This window comes from Ostrea edulis, chromosome 9 (assembly GCF_947568905.1).
Source record: "Ostrea edulis chromosome 9, xbOstEdul1.1, whole genome shotgun sequence".
NCBI classification, from domain to species: domain Eukaryota; kingdom Metazoa; phylum Mollusca; class Bivalvia; order Ostreida; family Ostreidae; genus Ostrea; species Ostrea edulis.
The window spans coordinates 65466372-65489599 of NC_079172.1; the positions used below are offsets into that span (position 1 = coordinate 65466372).

The following is a 23228-nucleotide window of genomic DNA, read 5'->3' on the forward strand; positions in this document are numbered from 1 at the left end:
TTTTATTGGGTTATGTTTACATTTCCAATGTCTTACCGTCGGTATCCTTACCAGTTGAAATCCATTTCCTCGTGAATGTGAACAACGTGCGTTTGAATCTTGATGAATATATTACGACTATTCTAACATCCTCACAATGTCAAGGTTTTGTGATTACGAAAAAAATCTTGACATTGCGATGATGCTATTTTAACGGCTGGGAATATTTCGACAGAAATGAAAGTGAAATGTAAATATGAAATGGAAAATACATGAGGGTATGAACAGCAACGCTTCACGCCAAAGAGCTTCACGAAGTACATGTATATGCTAGCGTAAGTCGCACGCCGTGCCCTATTGTATTTTCAAACATGAAATTTATTTCTTAAAACCATAAACGTGTGCAGAATGCGCATTTCATAAGCTGTATGACAGTATATAAGCGTGAGAGAGAGAGAGAGAGAGAGAGAGAGAGAGAGAGAGAGAGAGAGAGAGAGAGAGAGGATTGAAGAAGACCGGTAACACGGTCGAAATATTTTTACAAAATGTTCAGGTTTTTTTTATATTTTACTTAGGGAAAAAAAAAATAAAAAAATAATAATATATATATATATATATATATATATATATATATATATATATATATATATATAAATATATAAAGGGGGGGGGGGGGGGTACGGAGGGTCCGGACCCCCCCCCCCCCCACTTTTGGGAACCAAAACGTTGAAGAGTTATTCAATTTAACGAGACTTTGAGTCAAAATGATATGAACCGTATACTGACATGTACTAGTAATTGCTTCATTCAAATTTGTCGATACCAGTATAACATTTAATTCTAGGATAAATAAGACGACACACTGATATATATATCTACGATATTTTCGTCAGATGCAAGTATCACTTAAGAATTCTTAAGAAGTAATTGTAACATAAAAGTTTTGTTTAAAAAGAAGTGCCAGGAAATGCTCAGAATGCAGGAATGAAGTTTGAAGAAGAAAATATTTTTCTCATCTGTGTGATGATATTACTTGTTAAGCATATTTTCTACAATATAAAGAAAGGCGGACAGTTTACACTTTATTACAAAGTGTGGAACTTATTTTAATAAACTACTGAGAAATCATCTTCACAAGTCAAGGGTTATTCAGTGATTCGTTAGAGGTAACGAATCAATAACCACTGACTTGTGAAGATGCTGAGAAAGCTTAATATGAAATTTTAAACCGCATTCAAAAATGAAGATGATAAATTTCAGTTTCTGTGAAAACTGGCACATAATAATACGGCAATGATGGTGATGTAACTGTTTAAACAATAAATAAAAAAATAACATTTCATGATGAACTTATTCCGGAAATATGAAATTCTGAGTTTTACAAAATTTGTCACGTGACATATTGTTTACTTCCGGCAAGCTGCATCAGATAGCTTCCCGCCAAACAAAGAATATTTACAGGTAATTAGTGATCCATAATTGTTGCATTTTACTTTTATTTTGGAAAATATATAGAAAATGTTTTGCTAGCGATACAGTTTATGTCAGTAAGTCTCAGTAAATGCACACTTCCATATTGATTCGACCCCCGGCCTGCAAAAATGTACATGGCATTAGGCCTAGCTTTTAAAAAAATTGAACACATTATTTCTAGTTTAAGTATATCAGATCTAATTTGTGTTAGGCACAAAGTGGATTTGTTATTGACCGACCTCCTTGTGATATAATGCATGTTGGTATACTATTATAAATTGAATCAGAATGGTATATTATCATAAATGGTAATGTTTTTAATAATGCATTAAATTCTTATACAAGCTGTACAGAATTAGTCTATAACAAGCTCATCTCACTGAATTGCAAACATCTCCTTATAGCAGTAGATATACATTGATAAACATTCAATTACATCCGAGTTTGGATTTCAGAATGGAAAAGTTTGGGAGAAAGTATGCAGTCTGACATATGCAAATGGTTCATACTTATGTATGTAGTTATAGATCATCTGAAGTTGTTGGTTTTTGTTTTTCATTTCACATATTTTTTTATCAAGTCAGATTAGTGCTAGATGATCTAAATATTGGACATCGCCATTTGCAATGTTGTCATTAAGTACAGCATTATTTAACTCTATGTAACTGATACCAATTGTAACTGTCAGGTAGAAAGGTTCGATCGTCGGTGGTTAGATAGCGCAGATGGTCTAGCATATCACTAGAGATTCAGGGGGGCCAGGTTTGAATCCCAATCTGGTCCGTTGCATTATCCCCCTTTCCTGTTACATTTGGTGCAGTAGACTAACCCCTGGAACTGACAGGTGAAAATGTCTGTCAGGGGATAAAGATCCTGGGTTGATGTCTTTAAGGTGGGAAGACATTTAAGGAGGGAGGTATGTGGTGGTTAGACGGGTTCAATGATGGTAGAGAACCTGACTAGAGATTTAGGGGGCCCAGGTTTGAATCCCGGTCTAGTTTGTTGCATTTTTTCTGTTCCTGTTACACAATGATCAGTATTATTTTCAATTTTGAGGCTTGTATTTTGCTTTGTATGAAATGTTGTATATTTTTACTATATTATTGTTATTTCTAGATAGAAAGTAAAGGTCAAGAAAATGGTGCTCATTTGTAAAATTGTAAACAATGAGCACTTGTTTATTCTTTGAGATATAACTCCATTATTTTCAAATGAGAGAATGCAGAACCCCTTTCGTATTTCTCATTTAATACAATTAACCAAATCTCACTTGTTGTTTACAGGATGCGGGGGGCAAGGAAGGCGAAAACCAAAGCCAAGATCACGGTGCAGGGGGCTTTTGTTGAAGCTACCTCAGATTTACCAATGTAAGGCTGATTACGGTTACAAGAGTAGTCAAGTTAAAGATTATCAGGCAACTGAAAAACAAAACTAAAAGGAATCTGATTCTTTTGGATGCTTTAATGAATAACACTTCCTCCATGGAATATATTAAATTTGTTTCAGCATATAAATGCATATTTACGCTTCCTCTCCCAAAACATTCAAGTTTCTAAATAAGGATCTTGCAACACACAGTAATGAACTAGCAACGATCTCGTAACGATTATTCACATTGATTTCAAATGTTTTAGTGGAGAATTAGATAGATCAAAACCAACTCTGCTAATTTCTCGTGTTGAAACTCGGAAATGAATTTCCTATTTTAGTTCTCTTGTTGTTTGTAAAACTGTAAGTAATGGCATTCTGTACAGTAATATTGTATGTGTGTAATGCAACAGTCTTGTTTATTCCATTGATTTCCAGACCCGAAAATGACTCTGACAGCGACTTTGAGGAGCCGATGTCAGTATCTAGTGGTGGTGTTGGTGGGGGAAGAGGAAGAAAAAGGGGGTCAGGCAGAGGTGGCAGTGTAAGTACAAAAGGGTCATAATGTAAGTACAAAAAGGTCACAATCAACAGTCTTGACATTTATTGCTTTCCTGAAGTCAAAAATTTAGTTAAACAAGGAGTGGAAAATTAAACAACCAGAGTTCTTGAAAAGTGTTGGTAATGTCGGATTATCTGATAAAAGTAGTAAATGTCCGACACAAGTTACTTAATTGTCAGTCCTGATGTCCGATATAAGATCGGGATCGAAGTCCATTTTTACCGGGGGAAATGGCGGCCATGTGACTCAATTTTTCAAACCGATGCTAAATCCGGCAACAAACTGAAATGTAAACTACGAGGAGAAGAGAAACTGATTGTATCTCCGTCTGGCAATCTGGGAGACAATGGCTTTTGTTTGCAGCGGTTTTACCTACTGCTTGGTGACACAATCTGCTCAAAGTCGAATCTGACGAAATACCAAGTACACCCGGGCAAAAATGAGAGAAAAAGTAGTTACAACGATTGCAGAGGAAGATGAGAAAGAAGTTGAGAGGAATATACAGGATAGAGAGAAAAGTGGAGGATGACAGAAGTAGAGGGTGAGAGAGAAATAGAGCAAGAAAGTGAAAGACTCGGATAGTGAAAGTGAGGAAGATTCATTCAAAGCGTAAGGAAGATGAGAAAAGGTATGAAAAGATAATTTATGAACTTATAGCTGAGATGGAGATTGAATACAATTACACATGTAGTTGATTATAAATGAAATTTATAAAAACCTCAAAAGCATTGCATTTTTTTTCTGGACTGACAAAATTTTGTTTGGGCTGACACTCTTTCTAACGATGTCAGACCAAATGTCTGACATTCGAAAAGAAATTTCAAGAACTCTGAACAACTAAGACCATAGTTGTTTGGTTTTTTTTACCCCTCTGAAAAGGATTCTTCTACCTAAGGAGAAGATGGTCAAGAGTTCAGTGGTCAAACTACTCTGGACATAGGAAGGATATGTCTCTTCAATATCTTGTGAACCTTTTTCTGGATAGACTTCAAACTTCGTATATTGGTTCCTGCTAAGTAGGAGATAACACCTATTGATTTTGAGTGACAAGGTCATTAATTAAACTACTCCGAGCGTAAGAAATTATTTTCTGGAAAATCATTTGCTTAATAGACATCAAACTTGGTGTATTGGTATCCCCAAGTTTTTACTATCATTATCAACATTCTAAATATAAAACTAATCCTTTTCAATATTGTTACATGTAAATTTTTATGTGTAGGCATTTATTTCATTCAACTGTACTTACAGTGCTATGATTAAATACTTTAAAGGCTGTGAAGCGACCCAGACAGACCGGGAACGTGGGGAGAAGCAGAAAAAAGAGTGGCGGGGAGGAGGAGGACTCGGGGACAGGCTCAGTGTTTGACATTGTGAAGAGTGGAAAAGCATCGCTACAGGTGGGTCTCTAAGGTCGTTGTTTGAAATTGCTTAAGGGGGAAAGGCTAGAAATAAGTCGTTGAAGTTGCTGAGTGACATCATTAATGGCAGAAATGTTTGTATTTTAGAAGGCCCCGGGGAAGAATAGTACCATGTACATGTACTAATCGGTCTACCTTCTCTAAGTAAAGCATTATTATTATTATTGTAAATTGGTTGTTACAGATTAATTGCTGAATGACATCATTAATGGCAGAAAATTTATGCTTAAGGTGGATCACTAAGGTTCATTAAACATCGTTAAGAGCGGAAAAACGTCACATGTTTAGAGTTGTTCTTGACATTGTTGACAGTTTAAGAAGAAACAATTTGTTAATACTTGGATTTCTTGGATAATGAATTGAAATGAATGCAGCGGTTATATCCTGGTTTTGTAGGTGACCGTGGATGAGTGGATAGAGTCATACAAAAACGATCGAGACACGGCTTTAGTGGAGCTGATACAGTTCTTTATCCAGGCCTCGGGCTGTAAAGGAACCATAACTCCGTTCATGTATGCCAACCAGGAGCACGCCGAGATCATCCGTAAAATGACAGAGGAATTTGATGAGGTTTTCATTTCACAATTATTGTAGCATTGAGTCACTCTAGTTCTTTCTAATCCATTGTGAATCTTTGTTCAACTCCACCTGTTTTTAATTTTTTTTTGCCAGCTACCTTATCTAAAATTTATTGCTTGATAGATTTTAAAAGTAAACTGTGTTGAAATAAGATTTACAACTTATAACAGTAAACTTGTTTCAAATCTTTGTTTCTTGTGACTGAAGTAGATTTGTTACTTAGATATTTTTGTATTAGTGCTCTGAACACTAGATATTGGTATATCTGAACTAATTATGAGGTCTAATCGATGAATATTGTATAATTTACCTTTAGGACAGTGGTGACTATCCTCTCATTATGTCGGGCCCAAACTGGAAGCGTTTCCGTGTCAATTTCTGCGAGTTTGTGCAGGTGCTTGTACGACAGTGTCAGTACAGCATTATCTACGACCAGTACATGATGGACAACATCATCTCTCTACTGACCGGTCTGACGGACTCGCAGGTCCGAGCTTTCCGACACACCAGTACTCTGGCAGGTAGGAACGGTCCATTCTTATTAGAGCTAAGTCTGTATTCAGTCTTGATTGTCATTCTCTGGCAGGTTGGATCGGTCCATTCTTATAAGAGCTAAGTCTGTATGATTATTCTGCTTTCTATAAAACTCTGGGTGATCAGGAGACTTCAGAACACTTCAGAAAGATTGTCAGTAATTTATATATGGTGTAATGTTTTTGTTGTGGTATACTTTGTGATGATTTAGTTGTAACACACTTTATGATGATTTATCTGTAGTGCATTTTATGATATTAGCTATAATACATTTTGTGATATTTTTTAGCTATGAAGTTAATGACAGCCTTGGTAGATGTAGCTTTGAATCTCAGTATAAACTTAGACAACACACAGAGGCAGTACGAAGCTGAGAGACAGAAACAACAGCCAAAGAGGGCCAATGATCGCCTGGAGATGTTGTTACAGCGTAGACAGGAGGTAAGTGGAACAGCCAAAGAGGGTCAATGATCGCCTGGAGATGTTGTTACAGCGTAGGCAGGAGATAAGTGGAACAGTCATTGATCTCCAGAAAACTGACATGAGTCAGGAAAAAGAAGAGAAAAATAAGGAATTTATTGAACAAAATCTTCCAAATGTTATAATTTACTTTTAATGATTTTTCCCAATTTGAGGGAAAATGTCGCTATTTTTCCTCAATTCAAAAGGAGGGGTGCTTGTTCAAAAATGAAATCACGGTCTATCCATGTTTCAATACTGACTGATACAATGTCATGAAAATAAGTATAGGCTGAAAGGAGTGGGTTTATTTTAAAACAGCATTAAACTGAAGAAAATTCCTATTGTCTTTTCTCGCTAATAAGTCTTATGATTTGTTTTGTTTTAGTTGGAAGAAAACCAAGCTGAAATCCGAAATATGTTAACGTACATCTTCAAAGGAGTCTTTGTGCACAGATACAGGTAAGATTTTCTTTAAAATCATCCGCACTAATGACTTCACGTTTCGATGAACTTCTCTGATCAAAGTTTTAGACTGCTGCATTCCAGGCAAGGGAACTTGACTTGAATTATTCCTGTAGAAATCCTCTTGACAAAGTCCTGGATTTTGGATCTAAATTTTTTCGCTTAGCATGTCTTTCTTTCTGTAGAGACACACAGCCGGAGATTCGGTCGATCTGTATGTCGGAGATTGGAGTCTGGATGAAAAAGTATCCAAACATGTTCCTCGATGACGGATATCTTAAATACGTAGGATGGACTCTCTACGACAAGGTAGATAACTCTTGATTTCTTTTATGTTAGTTTCTGGAGTCGTATTCATAAAAATTCTAAGAATTTTCTTAAGTATATACTTAAATTTCTTAAGTATATACTTAGCTAAGTAAGATTCTTAAGTTCCGTTGCATAAAACCTCTAAGCAACATGCTTAGTTGTTTTTAGCTAAGTACATCGCAATATGCTTAAGTTTATCGTTGCTATGTCAAACGTCATTTCCGCTTTCACTTTACCGTAAACACAGATTGCATGGAGTTGAACATTTTCTTGATAAGTCTCTCTTGTATCGCTAATAAATGATGGAATACTATAATTTTTTGTGTTATGCAAGGTTAATAAAATAAATAGACCAAAAATCAAATGTCGTTTTATATGACGTTATCTCCGATTTTATCGTCTGCATCTGCATTGATCCTTGAAAATATGGCAGAAAGAGAAGGTGTTGAGAGTCAGTCATTACAGACAACTAAGAAAAGAAAACCGAATTGGACAGCAGATGAATGCTTGTTTTTAAGCAAGTGTGTAGAAGAACATAAAAGTATCCTTCGAGCTAAATTCGGAACGGGGGTTACGACATTAAAGAAACGGGAGATTTGGAGGAAAATCACAGATGCCATCAATGCCTCTTCCTCCACCAAGTGAACGGTGGAGGAGGTTGAGAAGAAATGGCACAATATACAGATGAAGGGGAAAGCAGAGCTGGCAGACGCACGACGTAGTGTGAAACAAACGGGTAAACGAATATATATTAAATCTATATAGTATATAGATCTATATAGTATGCATTTCAAATTTGCTTGAAAAACATACACGAACAAGACAGTCACTAAATCCATTCCCCGTAATCTGCTGATGATGAACTATATTTCTTTACTATCGCATTTATAAATAAATAGAGACCTAGGCACTCGAGGGTAGCCTAATTTTATGTTATCTTACCGTACCATCTAGTATGTATCCAAACAGGCCCAATATCATATGTTGTTTCTGTATTCAGCAATCAAATCCTCAACAAATTCGAATATCGCAGTCTGCACAGTTATACACAGTAAACAAAATATCGAAATATGCATCGTCATTGACTGAAATGACGTAATATTATTCAAAGGTTATGTCCCTTTTTTGCCCCCCCCCCCCCCCCCCCTTCTGGTCATGAATAGATCCTTATAAATCATGAAAAAGTAAGTGTGGAAAGTTAGCTTACATAGGTGATGTATAAGCCATTGCTATTTTGAGAAATTTTTAATTTAACTTAATGACAGAAAAATATGAATAATGTAAAACCTTTGATCGATATGACCCTTCTAAATAAATATAATGTGCATGCATAAAGTACAGGGATAACCCACGGAAGCTCGAAATTGATTTGCAATGGGGCTCTTTGATGCACGGATATTGGCACTAGGGGATCGAACTCTGGTCACAACTGTTACTGTAGAAGCGAGAGCGCTAACTCCGCCCTACCCGGACACCTGCTTTTTTAACTATGAAATCTCTAAATTATGACAAAAGTTCAGAATGAGAATAGATCTACCTTGATTTAATTTACCTAATGACTAATTAAAAAAACAACCTTGGTGATTTCATCTTAAATTTGATAGAATAAGTAAGACTTTGTAATGTAGAAATAAATATAGGATGTCCCATGGTTTGTGGTTTGATTTGAATTATGTTCAACAAGCTGTGTGTTTTCTAGATTATACAGAAAATACATAATTATTATGATGTGTGATTTTCCCCCCAATAAGTACCCACCCAAAGCTGGCCCTATCTATGCAATACAGGCACTTAAAAAGGAATTTTTCAAACAATTTTTCATCATCTAATTATTACCAGGGCGGATCGAGGAATTTTGAAGGGGGGGGGGGTACAATTAATTCTGGTTTTCAAAATTGGGGATACATCTTAAAGATGCGTAGTTTATACTTTTCTTTAGCAAAATCATGTGACGAAAGGGGGGGGGGGGGGGGGGGTCTAACTCCCGGATCCCCTCTGGATCCGCCACTGATTACAAACTTCAGACAGTCTTTGATTCCTTGATGCATTTGAGTATGAATTATTTTCTTTTATTTCTAAAGAATAAATACTTGCATTAATTTCGAAATTACACATAATTGCCTAGTTTAACATTTTTTATACTAGCAAGTATTCTTCTATCCCAACATTCGAACGCATCAATTATCCCCCCCCCCTCATTAGGCAACCGGTCCAAGCTGCTACCATCTCTATGTGCAATATTGATTGATAGATATATTATAGGATTGAACATTCTTTTTAAAGAATTTATCGATGTGTGAACTCTGGACATTTTACTCACAAACGGAGTAAAAGTGCAAGGCACTTTTATGTTAAGTTTGTGTGTAAAATGTTCAGAATTTACACATAATAAATTCTTCAAAAAAAAAATGTTTGATTCCCTGTATTATCAATTTCAAAAATTTGAATAGTTTTCCCGCACTGTGTTATTTGTTTTCAGACGAGTGCATGTACGTATGCATAGCGTTTTTGGATTTATTGATGTGTAAATTCACGATTAGATTTGTTTTTGTCCAATCAAAACAATTGTAATAAATAACATTAGAATTATACTACATTATTTATCATTACTTGTTTTGGCACCAGCGTATTTTGTTTAATTTTGTAGGCGGTGGACCAGCGGGAAAACCTTTAACGCCATTAGCAGAAGCAGTTGGGAGTGTTATTGGTACCAACAATATAAGTATCAGTGGGATCCCTGGTACAGTTGACACAACATATCTAATGCTTGACAGACAAAAGATCAGCACGGAAACCACAGCGAGTACGATGTATGTTCAGGAATTGTATACACCATTTCTTAATTCTTGGATTGAAAATTGAAAAAAAAAAAAAAAAAAAAAATTATCCATGTATAAGAATTCGATTCCTTTTATTTCAGTGAATCAGATGGCCTTGTGACTCAAGATCTCCATGTCATCAGCACCAGTGAATCTGGAGATGGGCAGCAACAAATAAACTTTGTTACTGTCCCACAGCCAAACGCATGTCCTACCAATGTTTGCACCCACACCGTAATACGGAACTTTCGGGATGTGCCGGAACACCCGATTATATTTGACGTTTATACATCACGGTCACGTGATAATAACCAATTGTAGGGCAAAGTTGACATTGATACAAATGGTGTTTCGCTAGCGGACAGCCCGTAAAGAGCTAAGCGCTGTCCTACGATGACGATCCAAGTCACTATTGGTGCTTAGTACCTGGGAGTAAGTTAGATGGAAGGGGAAAGGCGTATATAGACACGTATGACTGGATGCAAGGCGTGAAGTTTTACCGACATCCTCAAGATATTCCCTATATTTATTTCCCTCGCCAACTCACATTATTTAATCAAATGCATTTTCCTATAAAATGGTTGTAGTGATTCCTTACTTTCAAAGATAGCATTTAAATGCAGGAATTTGATAGTAAATGAAGTATTCCATGCTTGTTTACTTAGTTGTTATTGTAATCCAGAAGTGACATGCCCTACAAATTACGTTCAACGCGCGATGAAAGTCAGAGTGGATCCGTATCTCGAAAGTCCCGTATTGTCCCGCATCTGCAGAAGCTAGAACTAGAAATTGAGAATCTCACCCTCCGAAACAAGTTTATACGACTTCAGATTGAAAGAATTGAAGGAGTAGATACAAGTAGTGAATTATAAGCGCTTTGACACGAATTTACTCACATTTAGTAATTATCAAATAGTTCTATAATCTTGAATTAAATAATGTTGCCAGTACTTTTTTAATTATTTGTATCTTTTCATTTACTGTTACGCAGTGACCACATACCTGTTTATATAAAATGAGCAGAAACAATGTGGTTTCTGTAAGCTCGACCATCTGTACCCTGGATATCTGCAACTATGTGGTCATTGGCATTTCCATTGTCATTGTAAGCATCTGCGTTGTCATCATCGTCAGGGAGGGGCAGATTGAACATTTTTGCGATGTTATGTAAAACTCCGCATGCTATGATGACATTGCTGGCACGTTGAGGATGCTGACGTATTTCTCCATGAAGAACATGGAACCGTCTTTTTAAGTGACCAATTGTTCTCTCAACAAGGGTGCGAGTGCACTTATGTGACCTTTTAAAAATGAAGATATACTTTGAGAAAAATAATTGGGGGGGGGGGGGGGGGTGTCAGAGGTGTGTGTTACATTCATATATAGATAGAGAAGAAAGAGATGTGTGTGAATGAAAATATGCAGTTCCAAAGTATATCCACATGAAGATAGATATTAGAATCCAGAATGCGTTAGTGTTTTTAATATACTTTTGAGTTGTATATTTTCTTTCTTTCTTTTTTTTAATCTATTATTTTTGTACTCTATGTTAGTCCCTAAGCCATGTTTTTTCTAAAGTTTTAAAGATACACGCATGTCAACAACAAAAATTCGACTTGTATCTTTCGTAATAGTTAACATGAATGATATCTATGTTTGTTATGCAGAATGGGGCGAGCGAATTTAAACTGGGTCGAAATGCCTCGGTACCGTTTACCGAAAGCAGCAACCCCAACAATTTGGATGAACAGCAGTGTCCTCATCATGATGGGTGTGCTGCTAGAGAATATGAGAATATTTCTCGTAATATAAGCGATAAGTTTATTTTTCAAAGTGCTCCGATTTATATTAGGCCCTAATTTCCTTACCTGTTGTACCGTGACTGTGGACCAGCTTGTGGATTTAAAAAAGGTGTCAGCAGCCAGTCTTTCCCAGGATAACCGCTATCACCGAGAAGATGGCATTTCACGGGCAATAAACGTCGTTGAAAGAGCTGAAATAGACCACTCTCCCTCAGTATTCTGGCATCGTGAGTCGCTCCCGACCAGCTTGCCACGATGTCTAAAATCTTGTAACTGGCATCACATACAATCTGTACATTTATACTGTGAAAGTTTTTCCGGTTGACCACGCCAGGGAAACCAGCAATGGCAAAAAAGTCAACCTGGTGCTTTCGAATAGTTCCTGGGTCCATTGGAAAGGAAACGAATCGCTTGACAATATTTGGTTGAACAAGAGCGGTAGTAACTCTTTGAATTATTCTTGAAACCGTTGACTGGTGAAGACCAAAGTTGTCACCACTACATAGCTGCATCTTACCTGTAGCATAGTATCTCAAGGCAACCATGACTTGCACAATTGCAGGTACACTGTGATTTCTATTGGTCAAAGGCATAATGTCATTTTGAATTAAATCTGTTATAAATTCAATTCCTTCCTGATCAAATCTAAATCTGTGCTGCAGTTCTGCTGCTGTCATTGATTCTAAGGGATTAATTCGTGGTTTGAATGTTCTCTGTTTTCTGTCAGCCATTTTGTTCTTGCTAAGCAATATGCTTAAGAACTTAAGACAAGTAAAGACCATGCTTAACTTTAAGCATATACTAAGCATATACTTAAGTTAAGTTAAGAAGTTTTATGCAATCGGCTAAGCAATATGCTAAGTAAAATCTCAACCTGCTAAGCAAGAAATTCATACTTAAGTATATGCTTAAGGACTTAAGAATGTTTATGCATACGACTCCTGGTGTTTTAGCCAACAGTATTGAAATATGTAGGTTAATGTAAATTAACTTCATTTATGTATATGAAGCATCTATCAGATTTGCGAACACTCCTTCCTTGCTTCTAAGTGTTCCACAAACCAGTTTATTTTAGTGTATGAGTCATCTCACTTCTAAATATTACCAAGATTCCCACCTGACTAATTTGTTACTAAATATATCTTCCAGCGAAGTTGGTTTAAATTGGCAGTTTTCGCATTGTTTTGTGACAGGTTTGCTAGTGATTTACTTTAATCTCTTAAAATAAAATGTTTTGAAGGAGATTAATCTGTTATATACAGTGTACATGTAGATTTTTAAAAAAAAAAGAGAGACTAGTGCCTGTTACAATGATGATTAGTATGCGGTATGTACAAAAATGTAGATTTATAAATCCTGATACATCGAGTCTGTTTCCTTTTTACAGAATGGAGACGTACGTTTGTGCTGTCTCAAAAGTCTGCAGCCTTTGTATGACACGGAAGAATTAGCTACCAAGTTGGAACTGTTCACCAACAGGTTTAAGGTAACATGTTTATTATATCTTGGACATGTTTTTAAATTTCTAATGTGAATTTGTAGGATCAACCTTTAACATGGTCTGGAATGATATGATATTCTCTGTATGTGTAGGATTGTATAGATATGATAGTCTCTGTATATGTAGTATTGTATAGATATGATATTCTCTGTATGTGTAGGATTGTATAGATATGATATTCTCTGTATATGTAGGATTGTATAGATATGATATTCTCTGTATGTGTAGGATTGTATAGATATGATATTCTCTGTGTGTGTAGGATTGTATAGATATGATATTCTCTGTATATGTAGGATTGTATAAATATGATAGTCTCTGTATATGTAAGACTGTATAGATATGATATTCTCTGTGTGTGTAGGATTGTAGTTATGATAGTCTCTGTATATGTAAGCTTGTATAGTTATGATATTCTCTGTGTGTGTAGGATTGTATAGATATGATATTCTCTCTATGTGTAGGATTGTATAGATATGATAGTCTCTGTATATGTAGGATTGTGTAGATATGATATTCTCTGTGTGTGTAGGATTGTATAGATATGATATTCTCTATATGTAGAATTGTATAGATATGATATTCTCTGTATATGTAGAATTGTATAGATATGATATTCTGTGTATATATAGGATTGTATAGATATGATATTCTCTGTATATGTAGGATTGTATAGATATGATATTCTCTGTATACGTAGGATTGTATAGATATGATAGTCTCTGTATGTGTAAGATTGTATAGATATGATATTCTCTGTGTGTGTAGGATTGTATAGATATAATAGTCTCTGTATGTGTAGGATTGTATAGATATGATATTCTCTCTATGTGTAGGATTGTATAGATATGATAGTCTCTGTATGTGTAGGATTGTATAGATATGATATTCTTTGTATATGAGACATGATTTTTCTCCGCTATAATTCCGCTTTCCGGATTTCTCATTTCAGCTCCAAATTTTAAAATCCGCTTTTGTTAGTATTCCGGAATTTTCCGTCATTGATGCGGGTTTTACTTGTTGTAAAATGCTTCCTCAAGTTGTATATGTCTTCTGATTGTTCATTGGTTGAATCGTCGTTTGCTATTCGGTTTCTCCAATAAGGACCTACGTAATGTATGGGAATGGCTGGAGAAGGTAGTCAAACCTTCACAACTTTAATATGGGTCTCTGGAGGTCATTCCTGAGGGGCTTTCAAATGTTAAAATAGCCATTTTCGGCCGGGGGCCTTTGGCCCCCTGGACCCCCAGATCAGGAGCGCTGCCCCTTGACACCCCTTCAGTTTTTTTTTCTTTTCTTAGGAATCATGTCTGGTATATGTAGGATTGTATAGATATGATATTCTGTGTATATGTAGGATTGTATAGATATGATATTCTCTGTATATGTAGGATTGTATAGTTATGATAGTCTCTGTATATGTAAACTTGTATAGTTATGATATTCTCTGTGTATGTAGGATTGTATAGATATGATAGTCTCTGTATATGTTAGCTTGTATAGTTATGATATTCTCTGTGTATGTAGGATTGTATAGATATGATAGTCTCTGTATATGTAAGCTTGTATAGATATGATATTCTCTGTGTGTGTAGGATTTTATTGATATGATATTCTCTGTATGTGTAGGATTGTATAGATATGATATTCTCTCTATGTGTAGGATTGTATAGATATGATATTCTCTGTATATGTAGGATTGTATAGATATGATATTCTCTGTATGTGTAGGATTGTATAGATATAATATTCTCTCTATGTGTAGGATTGTATAGATATGATATTCTCTGTATCTGTAGGATTGTATAGATATGATATTCTCTCTATGTGTAGGATTGTATAGAGATGATATTCTCTGTATGTGTAGGATTGTATAGATATGATATTCTCTGTGTGTGTAGGATTGTATAGATATGATAGTCTCTCTATGTGTAGGATTGTATAGATATGATATTCTCTGTATATGTAGGATTGTATAGATATGATATTCTCTCTATGTGTAGGATTGTATAGATATGATAGTCTCTGTGTGTGAAGGATTGTATAGATATGATAGTCTCTGTATGTGTAGGATTGTATAGTTAACTGTATATTGTATGAAGAGGTCAGTGTATCGCTCAGCCCCAGATATGGTATTATTGTGTGTATTGTATGGAGAAGTGTATCGTAGCAGCCCTAGATATATTGTGTGTATTTGTAGTATCGTATTGTGGAGATATTATTGTATGTATTTGTAGGATCGTATTGTGGAGATGACGCTAGACAAGGAACATGAAGTAGCCGTCCAGGGCATTAAACTGGTCATCAGCATACTCCAGTAAGTGTCAATTAAACTGGTCATCAGCATACTGAATTCAATGTCCAGATGAGAAACAAAAAAAAATATCGAATTGAATTTTATAAATTTTTAGTGGACAAGTTTATTTCCCAATTTATGAAATTTTAATACGACGGTAACCAGAGTAAGTTAAACTGTTAAGAGACATCTTAAAGCTGAGTTGTGTTTCAGATTTAACGAGCAGATCCTCGTGGATAAGGATTGTGAGGATGTGTATGAGTTAATATATTAAAGCTGAGTTGTGTTTCAGATTTAATGAGCAGATCCTCACGGATAAGGATTGTGAGAATGTGTATGAGTTAATGTATTAAAGCTGAGTTGTGTTTCAGATTTAACGAGCAGATCCTCACGGATAAGGATTGTGAGGATGTGTATGAGTTGGTGTATTAAAGCTGAGTTGTGTTTCAGATTTAACGAGTAGATCCTCACGGATAAGGATTGTGAGGATGTGTATGAGTTGGTGTATTAAAGCTGAGTTGTGTTTCAGATTTAACGAGTAGATCCTCACGGATAAGGATTGTGAGGATGTGTATGAGTTGGTGTATTAAAGCTGAGATGTGTTTCAGATTTAACTAGCAGATCCTAGCGGATAAGGATTGTGAGAATGTGTATGAGTTAATATATTAAAGCTGAGTTGTATTTCAGATTTAACGAGCAGATCCTAGCAGATAAGGATTGTGAGAATGTGTATGAGTTAATGTATTAAAGCTGAGATGTGTTTCAGATTTATGTTTCAGATTTAACTAGTAGATCCTAGCGGATAAGGATTGTGAGAATGTGTATGAGTTAATATATTAAAGCTGAGTTGTATTTCAGATTTAACGAGCAGATCCTAGCAGATAAGGATTGTGAGAATGTGTATGAGTTGGTGTATTCGTCTCACCGACACGTTGCCCAGGCAGCTGGAGAATTCCTTAATGCCAAGCTCTTCAAGAGAGATGAAAGCCAAACAAATAAACTCAAAATCCACCGGGGCAAAAAACAGAGTCTCAACACCCCTTTGTTACGTGATCTGGTGCAGTTCTTTATAGAGAGTGAGGTTTGTGCGATAAAAATGCTGTACATTGATATTATGCCAAAGTTAACCCATCATACAATTTTGTAAACAACCAAAAATTTCCTACAATTGTAGAGAAATATCAGGATGGTTCTGAAAATGGTTAAAATGTTTATTTGTATACAGATGTATATTAGTATAAAAATTTGTATTACAGTTACATGAACACGGAGCATATTTAGTGGACAGTTTGTGGGAAATTAACGACATGATGAAGGACTGGGAGTGCATGACAGACTTACTACTGGAGGAACCGTCTAAAGGGGAGGAATGTAAGTAGTGAAAAATCAAAGTACTGAGAAACCCGCTAAAAGGGGAGGAGTGTAAGTAGTGAAAAAAAGGGGAGGTATGTAAGTAGTGAAAAAAGGGAGCATAAATTGTGAGAATCTTGCAAAAAGGGGAGCATAAGTAGTGAGAAACCCAAATAAATGGGAGCATGAATAGTGAGAGACAATATTTACTGCTGCACAGCATAAGCACTGTGTATATTGAATGTTAATACTGATTGTTGTATAACAATGTCAATTCATGAAAGGAAAGACCAGATGTCAGAAACAATGAGGACTGATATCAAAATACATAATTTTGTAGTTCTTAGGAAACCTGTAATTCACTGTCAAAATTATGTGTTTGATACAGACATGGATGATAAGCAGGAAACGAGTTTGATCGAGATCATGGTGTGTTGTGTTCGTCAGGCAGCTACAGGGGAGTCGCCCGTGGGAAGGGGAACCAGCAAAAAGGTAAGTCTTTCAGTATACGATCAGGAGAGAGGACCAGCAAATAGGCAAGTCGCACAGTATGCGATCAAAATAGATTTTGGGAAGATGCTCATATGATTACTCAAAACATTGTGTGTAAACTTTTGAAGTTTAGTCTGCAGACATGGTGTTAAAACGCTGCATCTTATGTCTGTTGCTTACCATTTGGCTTTGTTAAGTAAAGATTCAAATTCTTGTATTCCCATCCAACACAACATGCATAAAATAGGTTGCTACATTTAAATCAAGAGAGGAATGATTGAATTGTGTGTCTACTTCATTTACAGCTGACATCCAAAGAAAACAAGCAGGTGCTTGAAGACAAGACCAGACTCACTGAACATTTCATTGCTACACTGCCTCAACTCCTACTGAAGGTAAGTGTAGAACTTCATGTCAAAATCCCAGGTAAAATGTTACACTGCCTCAACTCCTGCTGAAAGTAAGTGTAGAACTTCATGTCAAAATCCCAGGTAAAATGTTACACTGCCTCAACTCCTGCTGAAGGTAAGTGTAGAACTTCATGTCAAAATCCCAGGTAAGGGCTATTCCAGAAATAAATACATATGGGGGGGGGGGGGGGGTCGGGAGGCACCTTTTGTATATACCAAGCACCCATAAAAAAAAATAAAAAATTACCCCATGACCCATCAAATTAATAAACTCATTTTACAATGACCCATCTAATAAAAAAAAAAACTAACCAGACCCACCACAAAAATATTTTTAAAAATGAAAACGGTACAAATCTCGCAAGGTTTTCGGGACAAACATTCTAGTCAATGACGCGGTAATGCCTGTGCGACATTGTATCACAGTAGTTCTGAAGAAACGATGTCACATCAACAATCAAAGACATCTATGGCGGGAATGTTGGAAAGATTGGGAGTCCAAACGATGCTATTATCATGAAATGGGTATGGATATGTTTTTCCACGAATCGTTCGTCTTCTAATGGAGCCCGCGCCCGGAGGCCTCTATATCACCGTCACACCGACTGATAAATATAACGCATCGGTACCCTCGTATAAATCAACTAAGGTTTGCCTATTTTTATTAGAAAACGGAATACCTATTGGTTTCAAAATATTCCCAAAATCGATGCAGTGTAAACTGTAATAATCTACAGAACAGAGTTCGCCGCCATCACGTCCAAAGGGACCCTACTAAACGCGCCTCTAATTTGAAGAGTGCCGTAATGGAAAGTTATGCGCTGCAAAGAGCGACAACTTGAATAGTTCTATGTTACTTCTGATTTCCGATTTCGAAAGCAGCATTTCGAAAGCACGTTTTCAATTTTCCCTCTGACGTTTTGTAACCAACACGACAAGAGCGACAATAAAAATATTCTGAAAACTCAACACCCACGTGGCACAAAATAAAACAATAGAAACTACCCACTACCCATAATAAATATTTTTTTAACAGTCCAACCATGTACCAATTAAAATATGAAAAAATACGACCACCCACACAAAAAAATATCGTTTGCCGCCCGACCCCCCCATTTGGTCATTTCTGGAACAGCCCTAAAAGAAAAAAACGTACACGATATAAAATAATCTCAGGTAAAAGGAAAAAGCATGCAAGATATAAGATAATACTAATGAAGTACATGTTTTATGTTCAAATTCAAGTCATCTGGGGTACATCTTACCATTGATTAGAACATCGTAAGAATTTTGAAAGACACATGTATTTTGGGGGGTTTTCTTTGCCCAAAAACTAAGATGAAACTAACGAACTGAAGTCCGCTAGTGTTTAGTGTAGTATTTTATCATTTCCTGTGTATTATGTCAGTCTTACGGAGCACTGTGGAGACAGTTTTACCGATTCCTTGTGTTTTCTACTCTTCTGATGTGATCCTCTGTTTAACTACAGTATTTGATGTGATCCTTTATTTGACTACAGTATTTGATGGATGCAGAGAAGGTAGCCAACCTCCTACAGATCCCTCAGTACTTTGATTTGGACATCTACACAAGTAGTAGACAGGAAAAGGTAATACACGTTTCACTTCATCAACTCACCACAAACACCACCCTCAACTCGTACCAACTCACCACAAACACCACCTTCAAGTCGTAACAACTCACCACAAACACCACCTTCAAGTCGTAACAACTCACCACAAACACCATCTTCAACTTGTACCAACACCACAAACACCACCTTCAAGTCGTAACAACTCACCACAAACACCACCTTCAAGTCGTAACAAGTCACCACAAACACCACCTTCAAGTCGTAACAAGTCACCACAAACACCACCACTACCACTACCACTCACACCAACTCACCACAAACATCACCACCTACAACCCACACCAAATCATGACAAACACCACCACCTACAACCCACACCACATGAATTTATGCCATTATGAAGTTCTCAGTAATAAACAGTGAGGTCAGTATCTGTATGGTGGTTACGTTTCTGAATTTTTTTTGGTATTTCTTGCAGAATCTGGAGCTTCTGTTGAGGTATTTGCATGAGATCATGGAGAAGCACACAGACTCGGAGGTTAGTCATATATGGGTACATTTCAAGGGAGATAAGTCTTCTCTCTGTAAATAGTCACTTAAAATTTCATATATAAAAACATTGTACATAGTCAGGACTGATTTCACCATTATGGATGAAATCATTTTTAGATTTATTGATTGATCCATTAATAAACTTAATTCGTGATAATGGGTTGATAGTGACATTTAGTTAGTTATAATGGGTTGATTGTAACATAGTTCTAATGGGTTGATTGTAACATAGTTATAATGGGTTGATTATAACATAGTTATAATGGGTTGATTGTAACAGTTATAATGGGTTGATTGTAACATAGTTAGATATAATGGGTTGATTGTAACATAGTTAGATATAATGGGTTGGTTGTAACATAGTTATAATGGGTTGATTGTAACATAGTTAGATATAATGGGTTGATTGTAACATAGTTAGATATAATGGGTTGATTGTAACATAGTTATAATGGGTTGATTGTAACAGTTATAATGGGTTGATTGTAACATAGTTAGATATAATGGGTTGATTGTAACATAGTTAGATATAATGGGTTGATTGTAACATAGTTATAATGGGTTGATTGTAACATAGTTAGATATAATGGGTTGATTGTAACATAGTTATAATGGGTTGATTGTAACATAGATATAATGGGTTGATTGTAACATAGTTAGATATAATGGGTTGATTGTAACATAGATATAATGGGTTGATTGTAACATAGTTAGATATAATGGGTTGATTGTAACATAGTTATAATGGGTTGATTGTAACATAGTTATAATGGGTTGATTGTAACATAGTTAGATATAATGGGTTGATTGTAACATAGTTAGTTTAATGGGTTGTTGATTGTCATATACAGGTACTGGAGTCTGCCTCTAAATGCTATGAATGTCTTTGCTGTGAGGAGTTTGCCATTTCTGGAAAGTGTGATGTTGCAAGAAAAACTCTGATTGATAGTCTCATAGCAAAGTTTAAAGAATCCATGCAAGACTTCTTTGCAGAGGTTGGTAGAAAAAAAGTTACATTCATTCTGACAACCGTTTTGTTCATAAACTTGTATGTACACAGTAAAGATGAAATAAATGGCATCCTAGTATGAAGTAATGCTGGATGTTTGTGAAGGATATGATAGTTTACATGAATCTGATAATACGTGTGTAGAAACGGCCTTACTGATGAATTTAGAAACGGCCTTACTGATGAATTTAGAAACGGCCTTACTGATGAATTTAGAAATGGCCTTATTGATGAATGTAGAAACAGCCTTACTGATGAATGTAGAAACGGCCTTACTGATGAATTTAGAAACGGCCTTACTGATGAATTTAGAAACGGCCTTATTGATGAATGTAGAAACGGCCTTACTGATGAATATAGAAATGGTCTTACTGATGAATTTAGAAACGGCCTTACTGATGAATTTAGAAACGGCCTTACTGATGAATTTAGAAACGGCCTTACTGATGAATTTAGAAACGGCCTTACTGATGAATGTAGAAACGGCCTTACTGATGAATATAGAAACGGCCTTACTGATGAATTTAGAAATGGCCTTACTGATGAATGTAGAAACAGCCTTACTGATGAATGTAGAAACAGCCTTACTGATGAATTTAGAAACGGCCTTATTGATGAATGTAGAAACGGCCTTACTGATGAATATAGAAATGGCCTTACTGATGAATTTAGAAACGGCCTTATTGATGAATGTAGAAACAGCCTTATTGATGAATGTAGAAACGGCTTTACTGATGAATGTAGAAACAGTCTTATTGATGAATGTAGTAACGGTCTTGCTGATTAATTTGAAATGGCCTTATTGATGAATATAGAAACGATCTTATTAATGAATTTAGAAAGTCTTAATGATGAATAGAAACAGCCTTACTGATGAACGTTTGAATGTGTTGTGTGTTACAGGGAGAAGATCCCGATGATGATGAAATCTTTGCCCTCCTGGCCTGCTTGAAACGCATGGAAGCTTTATACAGGTATGAACTTCGTGTGAATTGTATTATCGGCAGATTTTAATGTATAGAGGGTCTGTGTAAGTATAATTGTATTAAATAATCAATATAAATTGGTAGTAATTGTCTCAGCGCACACTGTATATCATGTAATTTTGGCACAGGGAATAATTGGTGAATTTTTGTCAAAAAAGTAATTGGAAATTTTAGCGCTTTTATTTTTGACAAATGTTTTTCATCTGCCAAAACCCAACATATCCAGGGTGCCAATATCTGATATACAGTATTGGGGTGTGCATTTGTTTGAGATTATAACTGGCAATTTAGTTCTACAGATGCATTTTCCAATATACGGTATTGGGGTGTGCATTTGTTTGAGATTATAACTGACAATTTAGTTCATTAATAATGTGCTCTATCATCGTCACTTTAATAGTAAAGAGTCATTTTATTTTTCCTGTCATTTTTTTCAGTTGTCATGATTTAAACAGCTGGGACATTTGGGACGATCTGTTTCACATCATTAAGTCTGGTAACGACAGTCAAGGAATTCCTGAAGAGGTACGGCATCAAGTCATGTTAAACTGCTGCTGCCGCTAAACAAGTCAGCCTTCTCCTACTGGAGAAAGCATTAAAGCTTATTTCTACAGAAATATCATTAGATCTAATTTACTGTAGAGAGATTATTTAAATCTCTGTTGCCATTTAAAAATCATTACGTTATCTCTGTAGGAAGGAGATTATAGTGTAGATACTGTATGTGTACTTAATTTAGTGAATTTTAAATTTGGAACAATCGGATCTGATTCACTTTTTGACATAATCATGGTTCAGCACTTGTTCTGTGATCATCGCAGATTGTGTGTAAGGTCCCAATATTTTGTTCTTTATCACAAATTGTGTATAAGGCCTCATTCTTTTGTTAATTATCACAGATTGTGTGTAGAACCTCAATATTTTGTTGATTTTTATAGATTGTGTGTAAGGCCTCAATCTTTCGTTGTTTATCACAGATTGTGTGTAGGACCTCAGTGTTAGTTGATTTTTACAGATTGTGTGTAAGGCCCTGGCCTGTGGCAGTCAGACGTTGCTATGGTATTTGCACAAGTTGGACGAGGGTAACCCCAACAAGGATGAGATGCGAGCCCTTAGGAAACGTCTGAACGACATGATGACATACTGTCATGATCTGCTGTTCCATCAACAAGACAAAGTGGGAGAAGAGGTGAGTAATGCCTGTATTTCACATTCCAATCAACCCTACATGTACTTCAGAAGGCCTACCAAGCATGCAGCAGCATGTA

General features: G+C 36.0%; 2 protein-coding genes across 4 annotated transcripts in view; both read left to right on the forward strand.

The window, feature by feature from the left end:
* The first annotated feature begins 1374 nt into the window (after positions 1–1374).
* LOC125658647 (cohesin subunit SA-1-like) overlaps positions 1375–23228 on the forward strand; it is a 36377-nt gene continuing 14523 nt past the window's right edge. The window contains exons 1-21 of one of the 3 annotated variants that reach the window (XM_048889956.2): positions 1375–1440; positions 2736–2819; positions 3259–3364; positions 4657–4782; positions 5200–5373; positions 5699–5903; positions 6206–6357; positions 6764–6837; positions 7026–7149; positions 13158–13256; positions 15509–15588; positions 16426–16648; positions 16824–16938; positions 17306–17409; positions 17715–17804; positions 19339–19428; positions 19892–19951; positions 20817–20960; positions 21878–21948; positions 22398–22485; positions 22976–23149. In XM_048889956.2, coding sequence (XP_048745913.1) covers positions 2737–2819; positions 3259–3364; positions 4657–4782; positions 5200–5373; positions 5699–5903; positions 6206–6357; positions 6764–6837; positions 7026–7149; positions 13158–13256; positions 15509–15588; positions 16426–16648; positions 16824–16938; positions 17306–17409; positions 17715–17804; positions 19339–19428; positions 19892–19951; positions 20817–20960; positions 21878–21948; positions 22398–22485; positions 22976–23149 — 2382 coding nt within the window. In that variant the 5' untranslated portion in view covers positions 1375–1440; position 2736. The remainder of the gene's footprint in view (positions 1441–2735; positions 2820–3258; positions 3365–4656; positions 4783–5199; positions 5374–5698; positions 5904–6205; positions 6358–6763; positions 6838–7025; positions 7150–13157; positions 13257–15508; positions 15589–16425; positions 16649–16823; positions 16939–17305; positions 17410–17714; positions 17805–19338; positions 19429–19891; positions 19952–20816; positions 20961–21877; positions 21949–22397; positions 22486–22975; positions 23150–23228) is intronic. The other 2 variants (XM_048889958.2, XM_048889957.2) reach the window with 2 other exon arrangements.
* LOC130049927 (uncharacterized) lies at positions 7205–10987 on the forward strand. The gene is made up of 3 exons (XM_056148166.1): positions 7205–7885; positions 9797–9959; positions 10070–10987. Exons 1-3 carry the CDS (start codon positions 7834–7836, stop codon positions 10287–10289), a joined length of 435 nt encoding a protein of 144 aa, XP_056004141.1. The 5' UTR covers positions 7205–7833; the 3' UTR covers positions 10290–10987.